This window comes from Nymphalis io, chromosome Z (genome assembly GCF_905147045.1).
Source record: "Nymphalis io chromosome Z, ilAglIoxx1.1, whole genome shotgun sequence".
Classification (NCBI taxonomy): domain Eukaryota; kingdom Metazoa; phylum Arthropoda; class Insecta; order Lepidoptera; family Nymphalidae; genus Nymphalis; species Nymphalis io.
Window position 1 is genome coordinate 3159051 of NC_065918.1, and position 24872 is coordinate 3183922.

The 24872-nt window shown below is 31.6% G+C and overlaps 1 protein-coding gene across 3 annotated transcripts in view; it reads left to right on the forward strand.

Annotated features, from left to right (window-relative positions):
• Nucleotides 1-24872, forward strand: part of LOC126780319 (cGMP-inhibited 3',5'-cyclic phosphodiesterase 3B-like) — a 155378-nt gene that overhangs the window by 70409 nt on the left and 60097 nt on the right. For all 3 annotated transcript variants that reach the window (XM_050504695.1, XM_050504694.1, XM_050504696.1), the window contains one exon: nucleotides 11283-11479. In XM_050504695.1, coding sequence (XP_050360652.1) covers nucleotides 11283-11479 — 197 coding nt within the window. The remainder of the gene's footprint in view (nucleotides 1-11282; nucleotides 11480-24872) is intronic.

The window sequence follows — 24872 nt, forward strand, 5'->3', positions numbered from 1 at the left end:
GAGTAGCCTTGGTGGGTATAAATCGGGTTTGAACGTTTGAACATTTTATCAAGTTTTATATTTCATATGATAACTTCTAACTGCGTCGAAGCAACATCGTAGAAACATATTTAAATTTCGAAGTATAAAGAAACATTTTCAAGAAGCGTATTATTTTATCAGATCACGATAAATACTTTTTTGTATTTTATGTACTCTACGAAACGTTGCCGGTTCTTTACTTACGCAAAGCTTTCTTTTAGTTTTTCCGAATGGCAACTTAATGATATAGAAATAGAGAAATCAATGTAACATAAAAGCGTCAATAGCGTAATAATTTCGGGGACGCGATTTTCTAGCCATGTAAATCGCAGATTCTATCCTGACCATTTGAATAATACCTTAACTAACGGGCAATCCTGTTATACTTCAAAAAAAAACATATTATTCAAAGTACAACAAGATTTATTACTAGTGCCGATAATTTATTATGACTACAATAAAACGCTTTTGTTTCTTAAGTAGTTCTTCATCGAGTTACCTTTTAAACTGTTGTACATTTTATCAAGAAACATTAAATTGTTATATAACAACAATAAGTAAAGGCTGTCTCGTGTTATCGGATGTTAAATACAATACGATATTTGCTTGTGTTCATAACCATGCCTTGCTAACAATAACCCAAATTATTTAAATTACAATGGAATTAAATTTGTAAAGATTACCATTACACGTGTAAGCTTGTTACCGATATAACGATGACGGGATAAGTTAAAACCATTTAATAATAATCTTTAGATTTTTATCGAATCAACCGCTTGTCTTAAAAAAGTGTGCATAAAATTTTGCGACATATTTTATATATAAAACAATTTTTATGTCATTATTTAAATTTTATATGAAGCTAACACACTCCCCTTTGAAGTGGGAACAGCAGGGCAAAATGTGGCGTCAAAATAATAACGTTTTAAGCTTAAAATAAATAAAGAAAGCATTTTCGAAAGTAATACATATATATTTTTAAATATAACTTTGTTTTAAGATCCAACGCCCATTTTTTTTTTGCTGGAAAAACGCGTTTATGCGTTTCTCACACTTGAAGTGGGGGAGTATGTGGGACTCGCCGGCGCTGAGCATGCGCCGAAATACCCACTAAAAAACCAGCGGTACCCACACCGCCTTTTCGAGGGGCGACACTGGATCGTTTGCGCATACTACCGTGACGCCCCGACGGTTGCCCCGCCTCTGCAGGCCTCCAAATCATAGGGGGTTCTCGGGGTACAAAGACTCTAACCCCGGCAACACTTACGGTGGGAGGAGAAGATGCGCATAGCATCGACGCCTTCTCCCCGGTCTTCTTTGGCGTAGCGAGTCAGCGGAGTGCCCTCTCCTCACGCTTCCGCTCCGCTGCCCCCTTCTGCGACATGACATTTTCGCAGAAGGAGACCGTCTCCAACCAGCACCTCTCGCTACCAAGCATGGCGCTTATCACACTCGGCAGCGAGAGGTCTCCACCAGATAAGGCCGCCAATTACAGGCGCTGAGGTCCCCAAGCGGCACAATCCATCAGAGTGTGGCACGCTGTGTCCAAAGGCGCACCACACTCATGGCAGAAGGGTGTCACCTCCCGCCTCGCTATTTCAAAAAATATAATAAATGTAGAGAATATGCCAATATCATACTGCTTTTTATTCGTATAATGAGTTCGAGTTTTATTATAACCAAGCGAGCAAAGCCTTTAATATTTTGCATAACAAATAAATTTCCAATTTCTCTACATGGGTGCAATTACGTTTCACATTATGAACATACGAAGTCGACAAATAGGATAGGGCATATTTAGTGTTGAATATTTGAAGTTGAATATAAAATACCAGAATTATATTTATTAATGATTAACCTCATTGTCACAAATAGTCTCCGCCCGCACGGTAGGTGTTTTTTTATATAATAGTAGAACAAACGGCCTCCTGAAATGCACCTGCACCACCGGAGGGCTTGCAGATGCGTTGTCCGCCTTTAAGGAATGAGTGGCTCTTGAACGTTCCTATGTCAAATCGATTCGGAAAAGTTGCCTGCGAAACATGTTACCAGAGAGTGGTTGAGCGAGGCAGGATAAGCCTTAAAAATCTCGCTTTTGTAGATTTGCAGACATCGAAATGGCACGGATGGAATTAAAAATTTTGACGTCATGTCCGGAGATGAAATTCAGCGGCCTCAGAGTATTCCCCGTGATAAATGATGCAGAATGACCCAACATCACTACGCAGATCCAAAGGATCATGCTGGTCAACAATTCGAGCTGCGCTACGTTGAGTGCGGTCAAATGGAAGAAGCTGATACTGAGGAGCTTTCGTCTAGAGAGCAGCACTCCAAAGAATATTGCTCTCTAGACGAAAGAAAAGAGTACTTCTAGAGTTTTAGGCGATGAGCGACGTGAAGTACTGTCTCGCCTTGTTGAGCACACCAAACTTTTTGGAAGCCGATTTGGCTTAACCTTCCAACTACGGAACTGAAAGTCAGAATTTCGGCAACCCAGTATTTCGATACCGGCTGCGGCAGCCAAGGGATTTTTAATTTTTTAGTTACCCTCCTGTACCCTGACAATTTTAATAAAAAATCATGATGATTGATTGAGAATTTAAGACAAACAAACTCACTTTCGCATTTATAATATTAAGGATTATACCAAAATATAGGGGATGTTTGTCCACTTGCTTAAGTTGTTGTAAAATAGTTCAAATAGATAAAATATTCAAAAATATATAATAAATAATATATGATAAAATAATTCAAATAGATTATTTGCAGCAGTGGAAATGGGATATGTGGGACTTGCCAGTAAGCCAAGCGCACTAGAATACCTGCTAAATACTAGAGGTATCCACTACGTCTTTTACTGAACACGGAATCGCTTGCGCACGCTACAAGAATAGAGGTTTAACCTGTGGTTGTCCTAAGATACGACTTCGAAACATAAAAAATGCGATGCTGATAACGTCAATACTTAGAAACTCATGAATAATCAAGTTTGCTCTTGCCCACCAGTACAGCGTAGCCAAGGAGCTTTGGTGACAATCAGGCTTATTCTTGCAGTAGTATAACACACTACTCACACCAGATAATGGAATACTCGCTATCCCTTATAGCGAGCAATGATTAATGAAGACATAGATTTTATTATTAAATAACTTATGCCAGGAACGCTTAGCAATGCCTCTGTCAAAATTTTCTACCCAACGTCATCGAACGTTAGAAGCATAAACAAAATTCCATATTGAACAACCAACACTACAAATTCTAGTTTCGTATATAGAGAAGCAGTTATTTATTTTCAGATTGAGAACGTCCAATCTTGAGGCCAGTCCTTTTTCTCCGAATATTGTTAACATAACTGTAATAACGACACGGATCCCTTCGTCATTCAAGTATCTCTGACTGCTTATAAGGTCAACTATATTCAATTTGATCAGCGTTTACACAAAAATAAATATGTAGTTACAGTTAGTAATCGTAACACTCGGAAAACCTTTTACAACCTCATCTACACGAGCCAATATTTAATTAGTTGCAGAGATATATAAACGTAAAATCGAAAATCAAAGTAAATCTTGTTTATTTATATATTTACTTCTTAGTCATAGAATATACAATATTAATTAAATGTATACACTGAGTCGGAATGCTTACTGTAGTGCGTAGAACTGCCAAGAAACTACTACTGCATACATGTATGATTAAATTTATATTAAAGTAATATTGCTATTAATAATTAGTACACGATAAATGACTTGCTGATTTATATTTTTCAAGGAATACCGATCACAGATTTCGGTCGAGGCGGTCACTCGCAAGCGAAGTAACTCTTGGATAGCTAACTGCGCAGGGCATATAATACTGTAGAAGTGTGTGCGAAAACACAAGTACCCTCTCTATTAGCTCAATCTGAAAATGCAATGGGATAGTAAATCCTACCCAAAGGATATAATTTCTGGACAGAACAACGCAATAGATTTTTAGTCCCTAGGTTTTCGTACGTTGGACTTCGATCGGATCGGATCGGGATCTGCGTGCTTATAATCTAGCTAATAGACCAACGAGGTACTTAATATTCTGAATAATACAATTCAAGCTAAAATTAAAACAACGATTATAGACAAGGCATATGTAAGATTATGTAGATGATAAAAAAAAACATATGGAGTTCGTTGATTTTCTAACAGAATATATATATACGAGTAGATTTAATTGAGTATACATAGTTGATATATGTTATGTGATGGCAAAAAACCTTCACTTGGTGGTAGGATTTTGTGTGAGCATATCGCATATTCTCCTTCATTTTTAAATCGTCAATTTAACAATGCTTTTAAATTTTTTTTTTTTTACTTATACTTATTTATTTATTTAATAATTATTGCACAACATATAGATAACATAAGAGTAATTAGGAAACGATCAAACAACAAATGGTGCACAAAAGCGGTCTTACCTTATACGTAAACATATGTAATGTTAGAAAACGATTACATATAATGTTACAAGAATGAGCTAGTGGAAAGTGTCTGTCCATTGGTTGATTGAGGAGCTGCTCGAATTCTCATTAGACAAATAATTGATTGGGTATTTGACGCCACCTGAAACTTAATATGACGGACGGCGGTTGCGATATTGCTAAATTGGTTACATAAAGCTTTATTTTTTTCACCTGTTTTTTCGCTTCTATCATTTTGTTATTAACAAGAAGCAAATGATAGAAGCTTGTCTGTAATTGAAAAAGTATCATACATTTACTGATTTACTAAAAAATTTTGCATGCAAACTATTATATATATGTTTACAAATAACAGGAGATCTAACTAAATATATGTATATGAAAACTAAAATGACAGCCTGTAAATATCCCACCGGTGGTCTAAGGCCTTGAAGTGGTTTGTGGATTTATAAATGTGGCAAAAGTTTACTGACACATGCAGGGTGCCAGCGCCAAGGCCATTTAATACACACACATTATAAATCGTTAGGCCTGCTTGAGTGAACTCGCAATCTTTGATTAAGTCTCAATTCGATTAATTCTAAGCACTGGCAGTCTTATTCACCGGGCGGTTTTATACATTAACAGGAATATTAACAATCCCTTACATCTTTTATGCGCCACCAACATTCGGAACTAAAATGTTATGTCCGTTGTGACATTCAAATCGGAACAATAATACTACGTATTGCTGTTTGGCGGTAGAATATGTGACGACTGGGTGGTACCTAGAAGGCTTCCTCAAGCCATACCAGTAAGCATCTTTTGTTTAACACCGTTAATAAATAGGACATATTAGTTATAGTAAATTTATTAGTAATAAATTTACTATAACCCAGACTTTCTTACACGAAGCCCAACCCACAAATAAATAGACGTCTAATGTAACATAATTATATAAGTTTAAATAAAATGAGAGTATAAACATTATTTTCTTATCAGTGAATAGTTTGACTTTGAAATACTATTGTTTATCTTCGAATATTAATTGTAAAATGTATAGAATATGTTTTACAACTAGCTCTTGGAAATGATGCGAATGCGAGAGTCCGACACACGTACGAGTATTTAACTAAAACACATGTACAAAGTGTATTCCCACATATTACCCTTGTATATACTTTGTAACGTGTTTATGAAGCATTTAAAGCATTGTATATGTTTTATCAAATTATTCATAGTTTATAAATATATTAAAATAAACGTGCATAGATGAAATTTATAATAAATACACTGTTGCAAATTATATAAACTTTATACATTCATGTAAATGTTTGTCTTGAATTATAATTTCTTTAGAAAATATCGACTATATTCAAATTTGTCAAATACTTAAATTACCGTGTTACTACTATAAATTTGCTATTTATTATATTGATCCAAAAAGAAGCCTCACAAAACTAAAACATTAAATTCGATTCAAAAGTGTATTTATTTTTTAATGATTTAAGTACATGTCATTAAGGACACTTTTTATTATTCACGATTTTATATTGCCTTATTGGCTAAGCTACTGATGTGGCCTTGTTTTGCTTCGAGATTTGGGTACATTTTTCCTTCCATTGCGGGGTCATCGGCACCTTCCTTTTATGTCGACGGCATAAATTTAGTTTAAAATTCATTGTTAAATTCTATTAACGTCCCGTTCAAGTATTTCTAATCTGATCATAATGTTTATGAAATACTTATTTACTAGCTGTTGCCTTTGGTATTGTCTGTCTGATTTACAGTTCAGAATAAAGAATAATCTTATCATTATATTATATTTTGTTTCCATGTAGCAAGTACAAACCTATAATAACCAGCGACCATCTCCGACTTTGTCCGAAAATGAAACAGCCTATGTAACTCGCTGATATTTAATTTTCTATACGTGAAAGATTTTTTTAAATCGGTTAATTAGTTTTTGGTTTATCCATTATAAACAAAAATACAAAAAATCAAATCTTGGCTCATGCTAATATTATATTAGCATAGATAAGTCGCTGTCGAGTCCAATCTCATACGGCTATTATTAAACATCCAAAGCTATTTGATTGATGACTAAAAAGATTTGTATGCCACGTTACATATGTGACACATTATATGACGTTTGTTATATACATTAAAATTACATACAATAAAACGTTGAGTGTAACATCCCCTAAACGAGACTGACCAATATAAATAGTAACATAACATTTATAAAGTAGTCTAATCTATGACGAAGTCGATAGTAGAGACCCGATATGAAAGTATTTTAAAGACTTTAACTTAGCTGTAACAGAAATAATTTAGGTCTTAAAGCAAATTAACTAAGAAAATATGGCAACGATTTAGGATTAAAAAAATATATAAAAATACATTACTTAAAATATTAAAAAGATTTCGCCTACGGTGGCCTATCTCAAGAGAGTATAGCCATATTATAGTGCATGGGTGCAATCCAATAGAATCGGAAAGTGTTCAGGCGTAGGACCAACGGCTTTACTTGCTTTCCGAGGAGTGTACACAGTTCCAACTTCTAGACTCCGACCTGCTACTGAGAATTTTCGACAGAAATCGCAATAACTTTTTACTGGCCGTACCTGGAATTTGAACCCAGGATCTCCTGGTCTGAGGCCTTACATCTGGCCACTACAACAACGAGGCAAAAAAATAATAGTAAATATCATATTTATATTCGAAGAAACAGAATGAGTTGATGGTTATTTTAAATTCTGAAAACAATAATGTTTTTCTTTACCGTATAAAATGTAGATGTAGATCTTTGTAAGCGTTTCTGAACTTCATTGTAACGTTCATAACTTCGTATGGCTATTTATAATCATTGTGCTTTGAATATATACTATGGAAATGGCATCAAGTATACCACCACCGACGTAAATATTAAGCATCTCTATGTATAAGACCCGTAAGATAATTGTAAAGTTTTTAACAGCTATCTCACGAGTCAACCACAAAACATGAATAATAAGATAATTACAACGATCATAACGATTACAAAATATATAAATTGACGAAATGACAACAAAAGAGACTTTTGATTTTTAAATACGAAATAATTTGAAAACGTTGTTTATTGTTGGTCTTTATTTTCTTAACTATTAAACATTTTCTAATAGCGTGTATTGAAATAAAACTGTTGTGCATGTTTCTGATTAAAAATGTCAATATGTATATATTCTCATGTATAATTTCCAAAATTATAAATAAGTATTTTTACATATATTTATTTAAATCAGTTGAATAAGTGATTGATTTCGTGATTGAAAATAATTCCTTTAAAGTTCATTTATACTTAAATAAAATATTTTCGAATAGCTTTGTATGAATATATCTTCGTCTTGCCTGTCCGCCGCAACTGCCATTTGTGTTTTTGTTGTTGTGTATTCTGCGTTGTTGTAAGTGTATTGTTATGAAGTTCTATCATTGCATAGTTGCCCTAAAGATATCATTTTTATGTTGACTGCTGATTTTTAGGAAACAAAGTCATTAAGATTAAAAGGTAATTTAAGAGGAAAGATTTGCCCGTAAAATCAAATATGAAGATTTTATTGTGTATGTATGTATATATTTCTTAAAACACGACACAGACACGGCGGACTTCCTCAAGTAATTCTAGCTATCTGCGCATATAGAGCGCTAACTCTATTCCATTACTCTCAGAATCCAATAGCACAAACAACTTTACGTGCTTTTCGAGACACCGGAGTGCAATACTACCGAGTTCCTTACTCGAGGCTAATGCTGATAGTTTCCTGGCAGAATCAAATAGCTTTTTCATTTCACTGCCCCGACTCGAAATCTGAGCCCAGGAGTAAATTATCAGCGTTACCGCTATCCTTACAAGCTACTAGATAAATAATGAACCTTTATCGGACAGCAAAGAGATATTTAGGTTAACTAACTTATATGGATGGCAGAACAATTTAGTAACTACTGTCGAATGTTTCATCTTATAAAATAAAGCTTGTTCTATTATACCAAAATAATTGTGTTAAAAACTTTTATTATGGAAGGTATTCTACGAATTCGTATGATATGCCTCATATACGACATGTCTCATATAATAAAAAAATATGATATCAAAATACAAATTAATTGTAACAGGTTTTAACATAATGAGTAATTAATTCGGTTTTTTAATTCAGTAGTTTTGCTATACATAATAAAAAAAACAAGAAAAGTAAGTAAATTACCTCTAAATACTTCTAGGAAAAGGGAAATAATAAAATTGAAACGAGCTGCACAAACGAGAAAGCGACGCCAATAAGAAAATGATTTTTCACCCTTAGAGGTGTTTTTTATCTTGTTACTTACTATCTATCATACTTATCGAAAATATCGACATATCGATAAAATTAAAATGTTATTATTAATAATAGAATTTGAATTGTATTTGATTGACTCTGTAATTAAAAGAATGAAAAGAGCAACTACTTGAGTTTCTTGCCGGTTCTTCTCGGTAGAATCTACATTCCGAACCGGTGGTAACTTTTGGTTCAATACTAATACGATTCAAAAGTGCCCTTATAAGCGTACTTGAATAAAGAATTATTCAATTTGATTCGAATACCATTACAAATAATTTAGATATTTTTTATGTGAAATACAGAAACATAAAAGCAAGATTTGTTGTTAATATAATTATATTGACTTACTCACCCTTGAACTAGGAACACAGCCATGCATATTGTGGAATTTATAGTGGTACAATAATTAAAGTGGGTAGTTCCTGCCCTTACTTCCACGAAGCCCTATCAAGTAAACATGTGTTTATAAATTACAATAATTTACGTTTTCGATTAACATCACTAAATAGCGAGAAAATATAAGGTCTCCAAATCGAAATATTACTGGACAGGGCGTTGCCTCATTTCGCAATCTAGTTTACAGGTGAATTGCCTGCCTTCGTCTCGCTTAACGTATTTAAGAGCTTTAAATAGTTTTCGATCTGCATTTTACTTATAGACGCGATTGACGACAGACGTAAAAATGTATTAAAGGTTATTTTTTTAATCAAAGTACATTTTACACACAACGCATTACATACTTTTTGGATAAAAAAGTTATTCTCAACCGTGAAGCAATTGGGCTTAAAAAATAACCCTCAATCTGAGCTTGAAATCGATTTAATGGAACAGTAAATATTATATTTAAAAATAATACCCTTTTATCTTTAAAATTTGATATTTTATAACGCGATTTAGATAATCTGAATAAAATTATAAACTTTTAAACAAAACAAAAATAATTCTTAAGGATACATTCCTAATTTGACAGAATTTATTTGTATTTTTATATGTGTTTTTATTTTATTGTTTAACCATGTATTGATTTAAATATCATGACTAATTGAATATTTCATATTCATAGCTTCGGTTACACGCGTCCTTGTCTAATTGAGGAACTGCATAATTTTTAACGCTATTATAACAGTTGAAGAAACATCTTAAAATGATTTTGTAACAAATTAGAATTTCTTGTCTTGTTATTTTAAAATTAAAACTTCATTCGACTCCCATCTCAAGTTCCCGGCTTGTTACAAGCACCTCATTAATTTTGACTACATTTCATGTGACGCTCATCGCGCGAGGTCGGGCCGACGAAGAAACTGTTTTTAAAGATAACGTTTGAACTGGGTTTCGACGAAATAAATATTATTATAAAAATGATTTTTACGAATATTATTATTGTGAAAGTTTGTGTGTTCAGCCAACTGTGGTAAGGGTCGTAAGAGTGACGAGTTGAGATAATATTTTTATATCTATATTCGAATTAAAGGGTGACCGACCACAATTAACCACTTACTAAACACAAAATGCAAATTTACTTATAGTAATCAGCAATTATATATTTTGTTTTTTATTGTCAAGTTAAGAACAGAAATAGTCACAGACTCGTGTTGCAACACATTTCTACATAGCTAATTATCGTGTCCACCATACGCAACTTGAGACCCCATGATTGCGGCGCTTTGTCGCTGGCATACTTCTAAGATTTTTAAGTTTATATAACTTACAGTACTAACTCAATAACCTGAGCAAAAATGTTAGCTTTTCAATCACGTCCATATGGATCCTATTATCATTTTTGCAACATTTGTGTGATCACAAAAAAAAAATACGTCTAGTGAACGTATTAGACATCATGAATCGGAGTATGTAAGTTTATGCTTAAACTTCTTTATTTGAACTACATTTTTTTATTACCATTGATATATTTGTCATAATTCCAAAGATTTTATTATAACAGAATAAAAATGATATTGTTTCTAAATTATAAAAAATGCTGGCAACTTAAATACGACTCACTATTATAAGATTTATTAAATATATATATATATGTAACAACTTTACAATTCAAAATGTTATGTATACGACATTTTAGCTAAAGGCAAATGATTTTTGAAATGAAAGCAGCAAATACGACGGGCAATATAAATACGTAACCACACTCATTAATCTCTCCATGTATGCGTTTTTAGAGTTGTCAAACTATTGGAAACAAGAGCAATCTATACACATCAGTAGAGACAATAATAGTTTCACTGAGTAACATTGAATTATCTAAAACAATACTTTATTTCAAGTTGATAAAATGACCCATAAATATATTACGGGTACATACTATTTTCGCGTATATTACGCAAATGAACAAAAATTTACTACTCTGAAACAAAACAAAACATACGATACAATTGTGTGAATAATGAACGATGAAATATTTAAATTAATTTTATATTATTGTGCTATTTGATATTTTGCATACTAATCTCTCTGTGCAGGGCGTTGCTTGCCCGTGTTGTGCGTGCATTTGTTCCACGTCTACGGCCTGATCTCGTACTTCAAGCTGGATGCTGTTAAGACATGGAGGCTATTCACCATGATCGAGGAGGGCTACCACAGCACTAACCCCTACCATAACTCGGTCCACGCAGCTGATGTCACGCAGGCTATGCACTGCTTCTTGCAACAGAAACAGGTAAAATATGGTTTCTTACATTTGATATTAGTTATTAGTTAAAAAAACTCTAGTGTTTAACTCACGCAACATATATATTTATGAAATGTTCGATTTTTCAATAAGTCTATGTAAATATCTACAGTAAGCTACTATGTATTTTCCCCAAAAGGTATCACAATAACTTCTGTGTAAATAATACTTCCGAATTCAAACTCCGAACAAAACGTAATGTATGTCATTATTTAGTTATTCTAACAGAATACCAGAATACCGGAACAGTAAACGATCCACAACATTTGACTTCATAATATTTTGTACGTAAAAATTAGTAATTAATTTAGATCGTATTCTATGCGTTCGCATATTTTTCATAACATTGAGTAAACATTTAAATAAAAAGAGTAAAATATCATATCATAAAAAGAGTCGCGGAAAGGCGTTCGATGTGGGCAGCGCAAGACCGGCTAAAATGGAAATCCTTGGGGGAGGCTTTTGTCCAGCAGTGGACGTCTTTCGGCTGAGATGATAATAATGCGTAAGCATTGGCTGTATGCACTTGCGTGGGTGAATTCTTGTAAAAATCAAAGAGGTGTTGCAAGAAATTACTAGAAATTTTGTATTCTGTATTAAAACAAAAACTCACCAGTTTTACCTAATTACTAATACATCTCTGTTATACAGCCTTAATAATGTACTTTATATTATAATATTTGGTCAATTAAGTATTCCTCCGCAATTTCCAAGCATTGTGCACTTTATTTACTGAAATGTCGACAGCTATTGTGCAGAAAATACGCCAATAAAACAGCAAATAACTTCAGTTTGAAATCAAAGTAATAGTAATAGAATTAATTAAAAAAAGCTCTATTATAATATTGAATAAGCGAGTTTTTGAGCGTATTTCGCTCTAATCGAGAATTTCTGGACTTAAGTGCCTTTTCATATCGAATATTTGTTTACCATTGTGGCATTATTATTGGTATTATTCTAAATTACATTAGAAAAAATGAAAATAAAGCTCAATTTAATAACGTTATAATATAATAAGCGTAATGACATTTCAATATAATTGAGCGATATCGAATCAAAGTTGAAGTCAAAAATCTTTATTCAATATAGAAGCGTTACACTTGCTTACTGATTGAAATAAATCTACCATCGGTTCGGAAATAAACACCTCAGACCTGAGAAGAACCGGCGAAAGAAACTCAGTGGGGGTTTTTTTATATCTAATTCCTTTACAAGAAGTACAATACACATAAAACTTATTTATTAAAATTATATATACTTTTTTTTTTAATTTAAGATAACCTGGAGGCGATCGTTTCATTCCCAGGATGTGCAGTCATTTAAAAAGTCATCGGATGTGTAATATCCTTTAGCACACAAGCTTTCCTTAACGATTCTTTTAAATTTCACAATTGAATATTTTTGAACGTTTTTTGAGATCCTGTTGTAAAAGCGTATACATTGTCCCATAAAAGACTAACTAACCTTGTGTAATCTGGTAATAGTGGTTGTAAGTTTATACTTGTTCCTGGTGTTAACAGGAGAATAATTAAAGCTACGGACTGTTTATAGGGACAATAAAATGTATACATTCATTTCTCTAAGAACATTTGTAATTATTTTTAATTAGCGTTCCGCCCCGTGTCGGTTGGCTATCACTAAGTATAACGCCGGGAACTCTCTTTATAACTTACTAAGAGGACAAACAATCCTAGATTAATTTAATATAACTTTGACCGTCTAAACAGCATAGCCTATCAGGAGGCACAATTTTACGAGAAATGAAATAATGATTAGCTAATTCGTACAAAATATTTAAATGAAGCACTTTAACCTTCCTAGTTAATGAATACTATTACTTGAAAGGGGAATGAACATCCACGCAGTAGTTTTTGAAATTAACTCAAATACATACATACAGATAAAAGACAAGGAAGGCCGATCAAAGGAAAGAGTTTGTGAGGGATGGCAGCTATCATCCTCAGTAACTGAGTTAGTTACTGAGGATATATATGTTTAGAGATAGGAATAATTCAAAATAAAGTTTCTGCAATAATACTAATGCAAAGGCATAAGCCGAAAAAAAACGAAATACATATTGTTTACGTGCCGTCTACCATATGGACAACACTTATACCCATATTTACCAACGGATATTATAAAGGAATACAAAATAAAATTTTAACTAAAATTACTTTGGTACTCGGGCCGTAGTCGTACTTTTTGCTCTCAAACGTAACTACAAATATTTCTCTTGACGAAATTGTAACATTATATTGAATGCCCGTTTGTAGTGTTTTGCTATTGCATGAAAACAAAAACATCTTATTATCAAAGTAGTTATGTTAGCCCAAGGCATGAAGACTATAGAAGTGAATGCTTAATCAGCGGAATGTTAGCCATTAGAACTAAAGTTTTCAAAATATTTAAGTTTTCATAATATAATATTTTATAATTCATAATAACAAGTTGTGAAAAATATGACATGTTTATATATTATAAAAATATCACATTTTTTCACGGCTTATACATTGCTGATCTTCGTATCATGTTTTTTAAATGTTTATTTATTAGTTAACTTATTATCTCAAAAATACTGTAGGACTATTCTGTAAAAGCAAACACGAAACTCACCACAGAAAACGGTCGTGAAATGTCAGAAAGTGATAAGCGAAATTGACTATAATAATTATGACATTTCAATCAAAATATCATATAAGTAGATGGTTAACATTTCACGGGTGAGTAATGAAGTGAGATCGTACATATCCGTAGCTAAGTATAAATAGTAATTATTATTATTCATTAACAGAAATGCTTAAAATGAACGTAGTACTTCTATGATGTATTGTGGTGAACTTTTTTTAAGCTTTTTTAAGGCCTTGTACACAATGATAGCGCCCTAAAACTACTGTGTTTTGATTAAAGGAGTGAAAAATATATAATTATACAAAAATAAAAAAGCAGACTACGTTCAAAACTATTTAAAGAGAGGATTCTTTAAATAGTTATGTCAATTCAATAAAACTTCCAAGTTGTCTAATTCTTAAATGGTTCTTATGGCTATTAAAGAGAGCATCATAAGATTATCTTCATCATGCATAACCTATTCAGTTTATTTTATATCTACCGCCATTTTGTATTTTACGACTGCGATGGTTTTATGAAAACATAACCAACGCTATGATGTATCTATGGGCTTATAATCTTCGCATGGTTTCCGCAAGCCGATAGAATCATCATTGATTAAAATCCATCCAGCCGGTACGTTGCTTCGAGGGAATAAAGAATACACGGTACGCAATTCATACGTACATGTTCAGATACGCGTAATAACACAACCCTTGCCGTAAGGTAAAACACACAATCCATTTGTTTTTTTTTATATTAATATATTTACTCCAATACAATCCAGAAGTATTTGCCAATATCATAACGAAAACTGCATCACAATAAATCATGTTGTTTAGAAGAAACAGACTAATTAAAAAGTTAAACTTAATATATTATTTTTAGATAGGTCTCGTGATTATATATTGTCACCAATTGTCCCTTGTGTCTGTAGTTATACCGGCTCACTCACCGTTCATACCGGATACACAACAATATTGTTGTTAAGTATTGCTGTTTAGCTGTAGAATATATGACCAGTGGACGGTACCTACTCATATATAGATATATATACATATACTTCCTTCCTTTGTGCAAGCCCGTATATATATACCACTATATATATTTATTATAGTATTATTATAAATGAAAAATAAATGAATACATTAAACATTAAAACAAAAAGTTAATAAAAAACACGTGATGAATCACAAATAGAGACAAATAATTAACCATTTTGAATTAATTATCGTCCGTTACATTACATATATTTCTTCGTTCAAATAAGAAAAACTTTAAATTTATTATTATTTATTATAAATATCCCATAAATTAAAATATTTCTTAAATTTGTACAGTAGATATTATTTTATATTTACACTTAAGGCTTTAATATAAATAATCTTATGTTTTAAAATATACTTAAGACAATAATGATTTTTCTAAATTTCGAGTTTGAACAGCTTTTTCCGTTCACACAGACAGAATAGTAAACAACACGAGCTACCAATCGAAATAAGATTATAACTTGAGACATTATTACTTTTTTTCGATATTACTTAATACAACTTTTATTGACTGTCGGGTTTTGTTTAATAGGAAACTTGCGGTAGTAAATTTGCGTTGAATAATTATATGATAAGCAATAACTAAAATAAAGTTACATACTGTATATTACTAAACGTAAATATTACTTTTGTTAATTGACTGTTGACCGTTCGAATAAATTAAAACTAGTATTTGCTCAGTGGTCAAAATTCGGCAATAATTCATCTATCCTTATATCAGATTATATGCGAAAGTAACTTTGTCTGTCTTTCTGTTTGTTACGCTATCAAGGCTAAACTGAACTTTGATGAACTTTGATGTGAAGTTAGCTTAAACTATAAAAAAGCATAATATACCTTTTCATACCGAACACTTGATACTCTCCAAGCGGGAGAAGCCGCGATCGAAAATTAATAACTAATAAAAATGAGATGAATAGCAAATCTATAGTATGGTGTAGTTTTTATAGCATGCGTAATTATTACTTTTCTAATACTACCTACATCTTTTTTAATATTGTTAACTACTTTAATTTACTGTATCCGAGACACTATCTTTATTTTTAACTTAAATTAACGTAAAAAATTGTATATTTCTCATTTTAAGTGATTTTTTTGTATTCTTTATGAGAAATAAATGTCTATAAACCGAATAGCAAATCCACAAAAATATATATTTTATTCTTCTTTGAATTATTTTTTAAGTTAAGAAAAGATAGGAAAACTGAAGTTTAATTTAAAACCTGATAATTATGGCATTAAATATCCCAAAGGAAATATCAAAAATATGTTTTTTGTTATTAAATTTGACCACAGATTATTGTGTGTTCGATATTTCCAGTGTGAAAGTTAACAATTAATCTTTATTTTATACATTATTATTTTATTTTTTAGAATTTATATATATATATATATATAAATTCTAAAAAATATAGAATTCGTCAAGTAAGAATTTAATTTTTTTTTAATCCTGGAACCGGCGCTATCGCCGGATCCAAAGGTAAACCATTGTTCTTGTACCCAAACACACGGGGTTTTTAAATAATTTTGTTATACGTAATAGAAAATAACTTACCACGCTTAGAGGTTGTGGGTAAATGCTTTATTGGAGGCAGAAAGCGCTATTAGAGTAGTACCAGAACAATTGCGTACTATCCACTGTTTTCATTTGAATTTCAAAATTCGCTCAAGCGATCGCTAGAAATTAAATGTGGCATACATTGTATTAAATATGATGAAATTCTTCCAAGATTTTGAGGATCAAATATTTTGAATAATTGATACGAAAAGACGTAAGAATATATTCTTGTTGATGATGGGTTTCAAATCACAAGTAATTATTCCAAATTATACAAAATCTTGTAGACCCACCGCTCTATAAAATATCAATATGACTAGAATTAAATGGTTTTCTTCGAATAAATATATCGCCGAGCTCGATACAGAAAAATCACACTTAACGTGTTGCTTATTCACTTCGACGAATTCAATGAGTTCAAGCGTTGAATTCGCACAAACACGTAAGGCGCTTAACGCTGCAACGTTGCACACTCCACGAACGTGAACGCAGCTACTGCAGGAGCGTGAGATTTATAGATTAACAACTTAGATTAGTAAAGTGACAACTTACCATTAAGTTATTGGTTCGCTTTTCTGCCATCATTATGTATACAAAAAAACTTATTCTACTTGAGTAAGCACTATAAGTTATTCAAAGATTTTAAAGTCAGTCAGTCAGTGAAGTTGTAATTTAATTAAAAGAAAATACTTTGTTTGAAATGGTTGCTAATAAGTTTTCCGGAGTATGCTTTATTTCATCTCTATTAACTCGGCACTAAGTTTTTCATTCTGCTTAGTGTTTAACAATGTGAACCTTTTTGTTAGTTTCCAAGCGCTTTTCAACTCATAAATTAAACTGGCTTGTATAAAAAACACATATAATATTATGATTTCTACAAAATAAAAGAAAAAAAATAATGATTCCCGCCACGCGGCTCGCAGCACGCGAATTTTTTTTTTGTAATTATTGTTATATATATTATCCTTTATTGTAGTCCCTTTACTGAAAATTACTTTTTATTTCTTTTTTTACGTTTTAATAATATCTATATTTCTTAATTTTTATCTAATATATAATCATAATGAATGTATCCTTGCTTTTAAACTCGTTGCACAAAATACTACTTCAACTCAAATCAATATAATACATTATTATATGTAACAAACGCCTGGTATGTTACAGCCAAACTTAGAAATGTACTTAAAATTTTTATTTGAAAATGTACCAATAGTAACAACATAAAACCCGCTATTATTAACCGGCTTTAACTTTACAATCTGATTCGTCATTGTTATATTGTTTAAGAAAAAGAAGAATGAGATATTTTCGTTCGACAAAAGCAACGCTGTGCAAAGCAAAGCTATTACGCACTCGTAGCTGTTGCCATGAAAGATAGCGTCAAGCCGCTACGAAGCGCAACCGGAGCGTAGCGTACCGTAGTGTTTGCGTTTATAATATAGAAAACCTACGATATAAATGTTAATACCGCCTACGACGTTGCATTGTGTACAACTTTGATAATGATTACACTACAAATCCCATCAACCCATCATGAAATTTTACACAAATATAATTTTTGTATTGAATCAATGTTTTTTTTTTATACTATAGGTAGGCGATCATATGGGCCACCTGATGGAAAGTGGTCATCAAACAATACCAAGTACTGCTGTGTTACGGTAGAATATCTGATGAATTGGTGGTACTTACCCAGACAAGCTTGCACAAAGCCCTATCACCAGTAAATAACTTAAGTTTCATTTAATATAATGAAAGCATAATTTTCACCGGTGAAATATTTTACATTTAAAATAAAAATAAAAACTGTTATAATAATCCATATTTTTATAAAGAATTACTTCGTAAGTTTATTACCTATACAAAAAAACCGATGTCAATAACAAACTTCGAAGCTGACTGACAGGGTTGTACCCTATTAAAAAAGCAATTAACCAAGCAAAGCTCTACATTGTCTCAGCGACCTCAGCGAACACGAACACGTGTGCGGTTAACAAGTCTAAATTTGTATCACTGAACTGTTAAAAATTTAAATTTAATTAAAAAATCGATCATAAGCTTTTTTGTATACACTATACTTTTATGTGTCCTTATAATAATGAAAATGCAAAACACACGCGGGCGAACACTAGTCGGTTATAATATAAGGTTGGGAATTCAGTAATTTATAAGCAACATTCCATATATTATTGTTTTCTAGTAATTTTTTATTAGAATTTTGTTTATAAACATAATTCCGTATGATTCACTAGAAAACTAGAAAATTTAATTAAAATACATTAATAATATCTGGAATGACATGGAGTCTATGAAATAAATGTGACTTATATTCTGTCACCTGTATGAAATTTTATACAGATGATAAACAGCGTGGAGATTGACTCGTAGTTGAGTTTCGAGTCGAGTTGAGTGTTAAAGAAAATATTTTGTCAGGCTTAACAAGCTATACATTTCAAACATCTCAACATACTTTAGAACTTAGGACTTAAAGGTCCAACACGTTTACGTACCAAATGCACTCCAATATTTCGCAACTTTTAATGGAAATGGTACCCACAAACACGCTGCTCTCCGTTTTGTGTTTACACAAAAACCGCAACCGCGTCGAACGATCACCGCGTAGCATGCAACTTTGTACTGCCGGAGTACACGAACAATGTGGATACGCATCCTAATATCTTACGTTCACAATACGTTGTTACGGTGTACGGTTGAATTAATAATCTATTTTAATAATCAATAGATTATATAATTATACTTTTGCTGTAATCCTTAACCGGTTCTGTTTACAAGGTCTCAATTTATTTTTGCTTTTAATGTTTTTAACTGTTTTTGTTTGTGTTTTTAAAAGCGCGTATTTTTATAGTTTTAAATTGATCTTTGTAATCTCTGGGTCCGGATTTGACTTTTATCTTTTTTTATTTGTTTATTAATTAGCTCATATTATTGTAGCGAGATATGTAAAATATGTTTTATGGACTTTGTGTAACACGAAAACATTATTTCGTAACGTATAAAATTATAATTTAGATTTAATGGTTTACGTAGGTAATCTATGTAAATGAAACTCGTCGAATCAAAACTGTTGATATACATAATAGTTATTATTACTACTACAAAAAACAAATAATCTTACGCAATATATGTAATAAAACTAAGAAACATTCTCTAATTTATCTGGATTATATGCTATTAACATACTCGCTTGCTACTAGATAGAACGCATCTTTAATTGACATTCAAATGGACACAGTCGGTTCGAATAATATATTAAATGTTTCTAATTTAGTTAAATCCATCCTCGCAACACATATGAGGTCATGCGTTACTCCGCAGTCCACGAGAGGAATGGGTGTTTCATCGAATCTCGACTAACAACTTACGAACTGATCCTTGTAAGTCGTTTGTTAAGTGAAATGTTTCACTTTTTCACGTTTAAGTTCGGTAAGGTAAATATATCTTCAATTTAATACTTTTGTTCAAGCACTTTTCAAGTTGTTGATTTCATGTCGTTCAAGGATTCCTATAAACTGGTCCGCGATTCACTCTATATTTTATTTTTTTTATATAAATAAAAACATCCACGAATGCTGTCTTGAAAATATAAAATTTTAAAGTATAATTCTTGTTACACGATGACAATGCAGTAAGTATTATGTGGGTTTCTTATATTTTACGAATCGTTATTGTACATCAGTTTTTGAGTTACGAGTAACGATTTGTTAAAGTCGTTGCGTATCGTTGTGAAATAAATATGACTTGAGTCTTGTGATACGTTCTTTATATTGACGCTTTTGAATTCGCAGCGTAGACAATTCTACTATTTCTTCTCTAAGCAGGTACCACCCGCTCATCACATATTCTATCGTCAAACAGAAATAGTTGCCAAATAAACCAGTGTAACTACAATGTACGTAACATATTAGTTTATTTGTCTTAGTATGTAGTAACCTATTTGCTGGGAGTAAAACGATTTGTTTCTGGAACATAGTATGAAATGAATGTGAGTGACATTAGAGTGATAACCTCGCAAATTGCATTACATTCCCGCCTCTTAGCATACACTCCATATCGGATATATATGCGGATTATATCTTCTAATCACAGAACAGTGCCCTACATTATTGTGCCATTATCATAGTGCCTATCGTATAACAATTTTTAAATAATTATATGTTCTCTTTCAATTTTCTAAAGTTTTTTAAAAGATCCAGATGTATGTTGGAAACTGTGAATCATATCGATAAATTTGAATACTAATACAGTAATGTTCTGTCGTAGTATAAACCCATTGTTATCAGTTTCTTAAAATGTTTATTCGTTGTGTTTTTGCCTTTTACCAATACATGAATACTTTTCCATGTTTTACACCTCGATTTAGTGGCTGACTGTGATGTTCTTTTTCAAAATCAACGGAGTCGATTTCTAACCAGAAAAACAAAGTACTTAGTACAATATTTAAATATTAAAAAAAATTAATACTTTACATATATTGGCATTTGACCTTTCAAAATCACTTGTCATTTTAAATTACTTAGCGTACTTCAGTGAAATCGTGAAACCAATTAGAATGAAACTTAAATATTTCAAACGAATTCAATTACGATCGTAAACACATAAAATTCTCTTTCCTTTTCCAATAAGTCAAGTGTATTGCAATATATCACGTTCATAGATCGCCCACTCGCTATTAAAATGGTACAAGCGGAATATCGTGCTATAGCGATATTCACATTTCACAAACGTATGTAAGATATATGATATATCCTGTAATTTTTAAATGTTTTCAGTAAAGTGGCGTTACTTGAAAGAAATTGTTAGCACATAAATCCCACGATGTCTTTTTTTTCGAATATTTTCGTAAAGAAAGCACTAAATCGGAATTAAAAAGCGTACTTTACAATCATTTTCAAATTAGTAAAATCATAACCTATTTAAATTTTATGTACTTTTGTATTTTTTCACACAAATTGATGGATGCTACGAAACTCATTGGTTGAGATTGAGTGACTCTTTTCTACTCCGCTTAAGCACATGACATTATTATTTTGATATATATAATGGTTTATATTTATTAAATTTCTATCTACAATAATAAAAATCAGAATTAAGTTAAAATTTGCTTAGAAATGTTGTAATTTTTTTGGGCTACTTGTATTAAAAAGTACGTCGTCACTGAGTAAGGTAATCCTTAAAACAATTGATATTTTACTGTATTTATTATTACGAAATTTAATGGTTTATAGTTACTACTACTACTCATTCACTTGATGATTTTTAATAAAGTAGGCCATATCCACATTGGAATAGGGTCTTCCCTAAAATTCCATATATAAGCCGAATAAATGGTGGAATAACAAATATCTCCACAAATATATTATTAATTGAGCATTGCATTCCGTGCAATTGAGAACAATGTACAAATTTTAACAATGTACCAATCCTAACCTAAGTAATGGTTATTACGTATATTCTAAACATTTTTCAACATCATTTGAACAACAAGAACAAATTTTTAAATTCAAACGCAATTTTAAAGTCGGCGAATTTTCTGTAACTACAAGTTTTCGATATCTACATTCTCCGATATAAAGTTTTGTTATACGTGTCATAAATTCCAATGTATTTTAAGGCCCATGATTTTTCTTTGACTGGGTGAACTTGTTAGAGATCCAACAAGAAGTAATTTAAATTTAACCTCTTAATATCAAATCGGCAGCTAAATCAACAGCAATCTAGCTGTGTGGTGTATATTCTGTTAGCTTTTATTAAGTATCGCAGTGCATAACACTTAAATTGTTGGAAAAGGACAATTGCATATTCATTCACTTCTAATCTGTTCGCTATTATTCAACCTACATATTCCCCGTGACATAGAATATTATTTTGGGGATAAAGCTAAGAATACATAATCATGACTTGGATTTTACAGTAGAAATATACAATGAAACGCTAATTTTCATTTTGAATCTTTATCTTGCAGTGCGTGGCAAATCGTTGGCACAATTGTAAATGACAGCTGCACGAGAGCAATCATACAACAGAAGTTACTTACGTTTATAAGAGTTTAGCTTCAAATAGATTCATGAGTGATAGCACTAAATTTACTAGGCAGCATCACAATCTATATTTCAGGGTTAAAACCTTTTGACGTCGTAGTTGTCTTTCGTGAGAACTTCTCTGGTCTGGTCTGGTTTTTAGAATGTAATATGGAATCTTGAATCGCTGTCATCGGTATAAAAAGATTGTTTTACGTGTGACTGGCCATTTATTGTATGATTTGAATTTAGAAAACCAATTGTTCTAAGGAGCGAAAACACGTCCCATGGTCCAATTTGTGTATTGTCTGATCTTTATATTTAAACAGACACTAATAAATAATAAATGTAGCCGATTCGTTAAAAAAAAAACATATATTCTTCAATTACTATCAGGCTAGTAGTATAAGTTAATCTTTGTTCGCTAGAATACTTTTAGTTACTTCCCTATTAATTTCATATCACATTGAGCCACAGCAAATAGAGGTGGTAGTTAGCTAGTAAACAAATTAAAAAGATTTCGGTTTAGAGGGTGAGTGAACGCTTTGGTGATGTAAGTGATTGTTAACATTTCTCACAGTATAATTTTCCCCTTACCATCAGGTTGCTCATTTGTCAGTGGGCGTTCAGAGATAAATTTAAAATAAATTCATAGCCCTCTTGTTAAAAAAATATCAAATTTATAATGTTAAATTTGATAATTAATATAAATTCTATTCCTATAAAAAAATTACTCTCTCAAATGAGTTTTGTGATTTCAGACAAATGCTCTTCATTTTCAAATAGTTAGAGACCAGTCATGTAAATGTTAAAAAAAAAATATTAACATTGCTCTTTTAAATTTCAAATGAGAATGTTTATTTAACTGTGGAAGGATATGGAGCTGCAATAAAGAAAAAATATTCTATTACTTGTTTCCGCCTGCGCTCGCGTATGAGGGGAGGTTGTGTAACAATGTGTACTAACAATGCGTATGTAAAATTTCATGATGATCGGTTGAAAAGTTAAGACGTGAAAGCGTAACAAACAAATACACTCACTTTCGCAATTTATCATATTAGTAAGGATGTAAATAAAAAAATAGACAGCTTTCTTTTGCAATTTAACGGGTAAGCAGCGCAATTTTTAAAAACCGAATACAGCAGCATTCATAATTGTCATGAATGTGAATAATTTTTCACATAAACTTATGGAACCAGTTCCCGCGGCGGACATAAACAAAATTAACAGTATATATATATACTCTGTGAGTGATGGAAATCAAGAAACATAATAACTTCTAACTTATTATCGACACGTTCAATGGGTCTCTACGTGCTTCGTCTTAATAATATAAGCCTATGTAAATGTATATTATACAAATGTACTTGCAGTTGAGAAATTTTATTTTTATTATTACTATTTATTTATTATAGGTGCAAATAATAAGACATTTTTGTTAAAGTTTTAATTAGCACAACAAAATCCTAATCGGCTTATTTCAAATTATAATTGCAAACAAGATACGATCCAAATGTGTATTCCCAATTAATCTCATCGACTTTACATACATACAAGATTTACATTGAATCGATTCGGTTGGTTTAATTACATAGACTGTTCAACCATACCACTATAACAGTATGAAGTCAGGTGTAAGGTTTATTTGAATACGACGTAGATATATATCTTTATTTGATTGAGCTTAACAGTGTGTGTAAGACTTTAAGTGTGTTTTTATACTATTGCAAGTGCATGAATAATGAATACTTCGTAAATGAGAATTTAATGGAAACCAAATTGAGTATTGAGTCTATAAAATGCAATTACTTCTAAATTAAAAATTCAGATACAAAATTGTTATTTTAATAAATTGTTAATTAATATATGTATTCAAAATAAACCACCACACTTATCTTACTTATTAATTATCGAATGAAACCTTATAAACGTTGCTTATCGGCTGTTCCGTTAAACAATGTTTTGTCTTCTTTTTTCGAATGGCAAAACATACCATAATGACAGAAAGAGCAAAAGCAGGTTTTTACTAAACAGATTCATCTCTTTCTTTCATTATTAATGTGACATTCGAAAGAAAAAAATATATATGTGTGTGGTTATATAGTTAACAATATACATATAAGTTAATA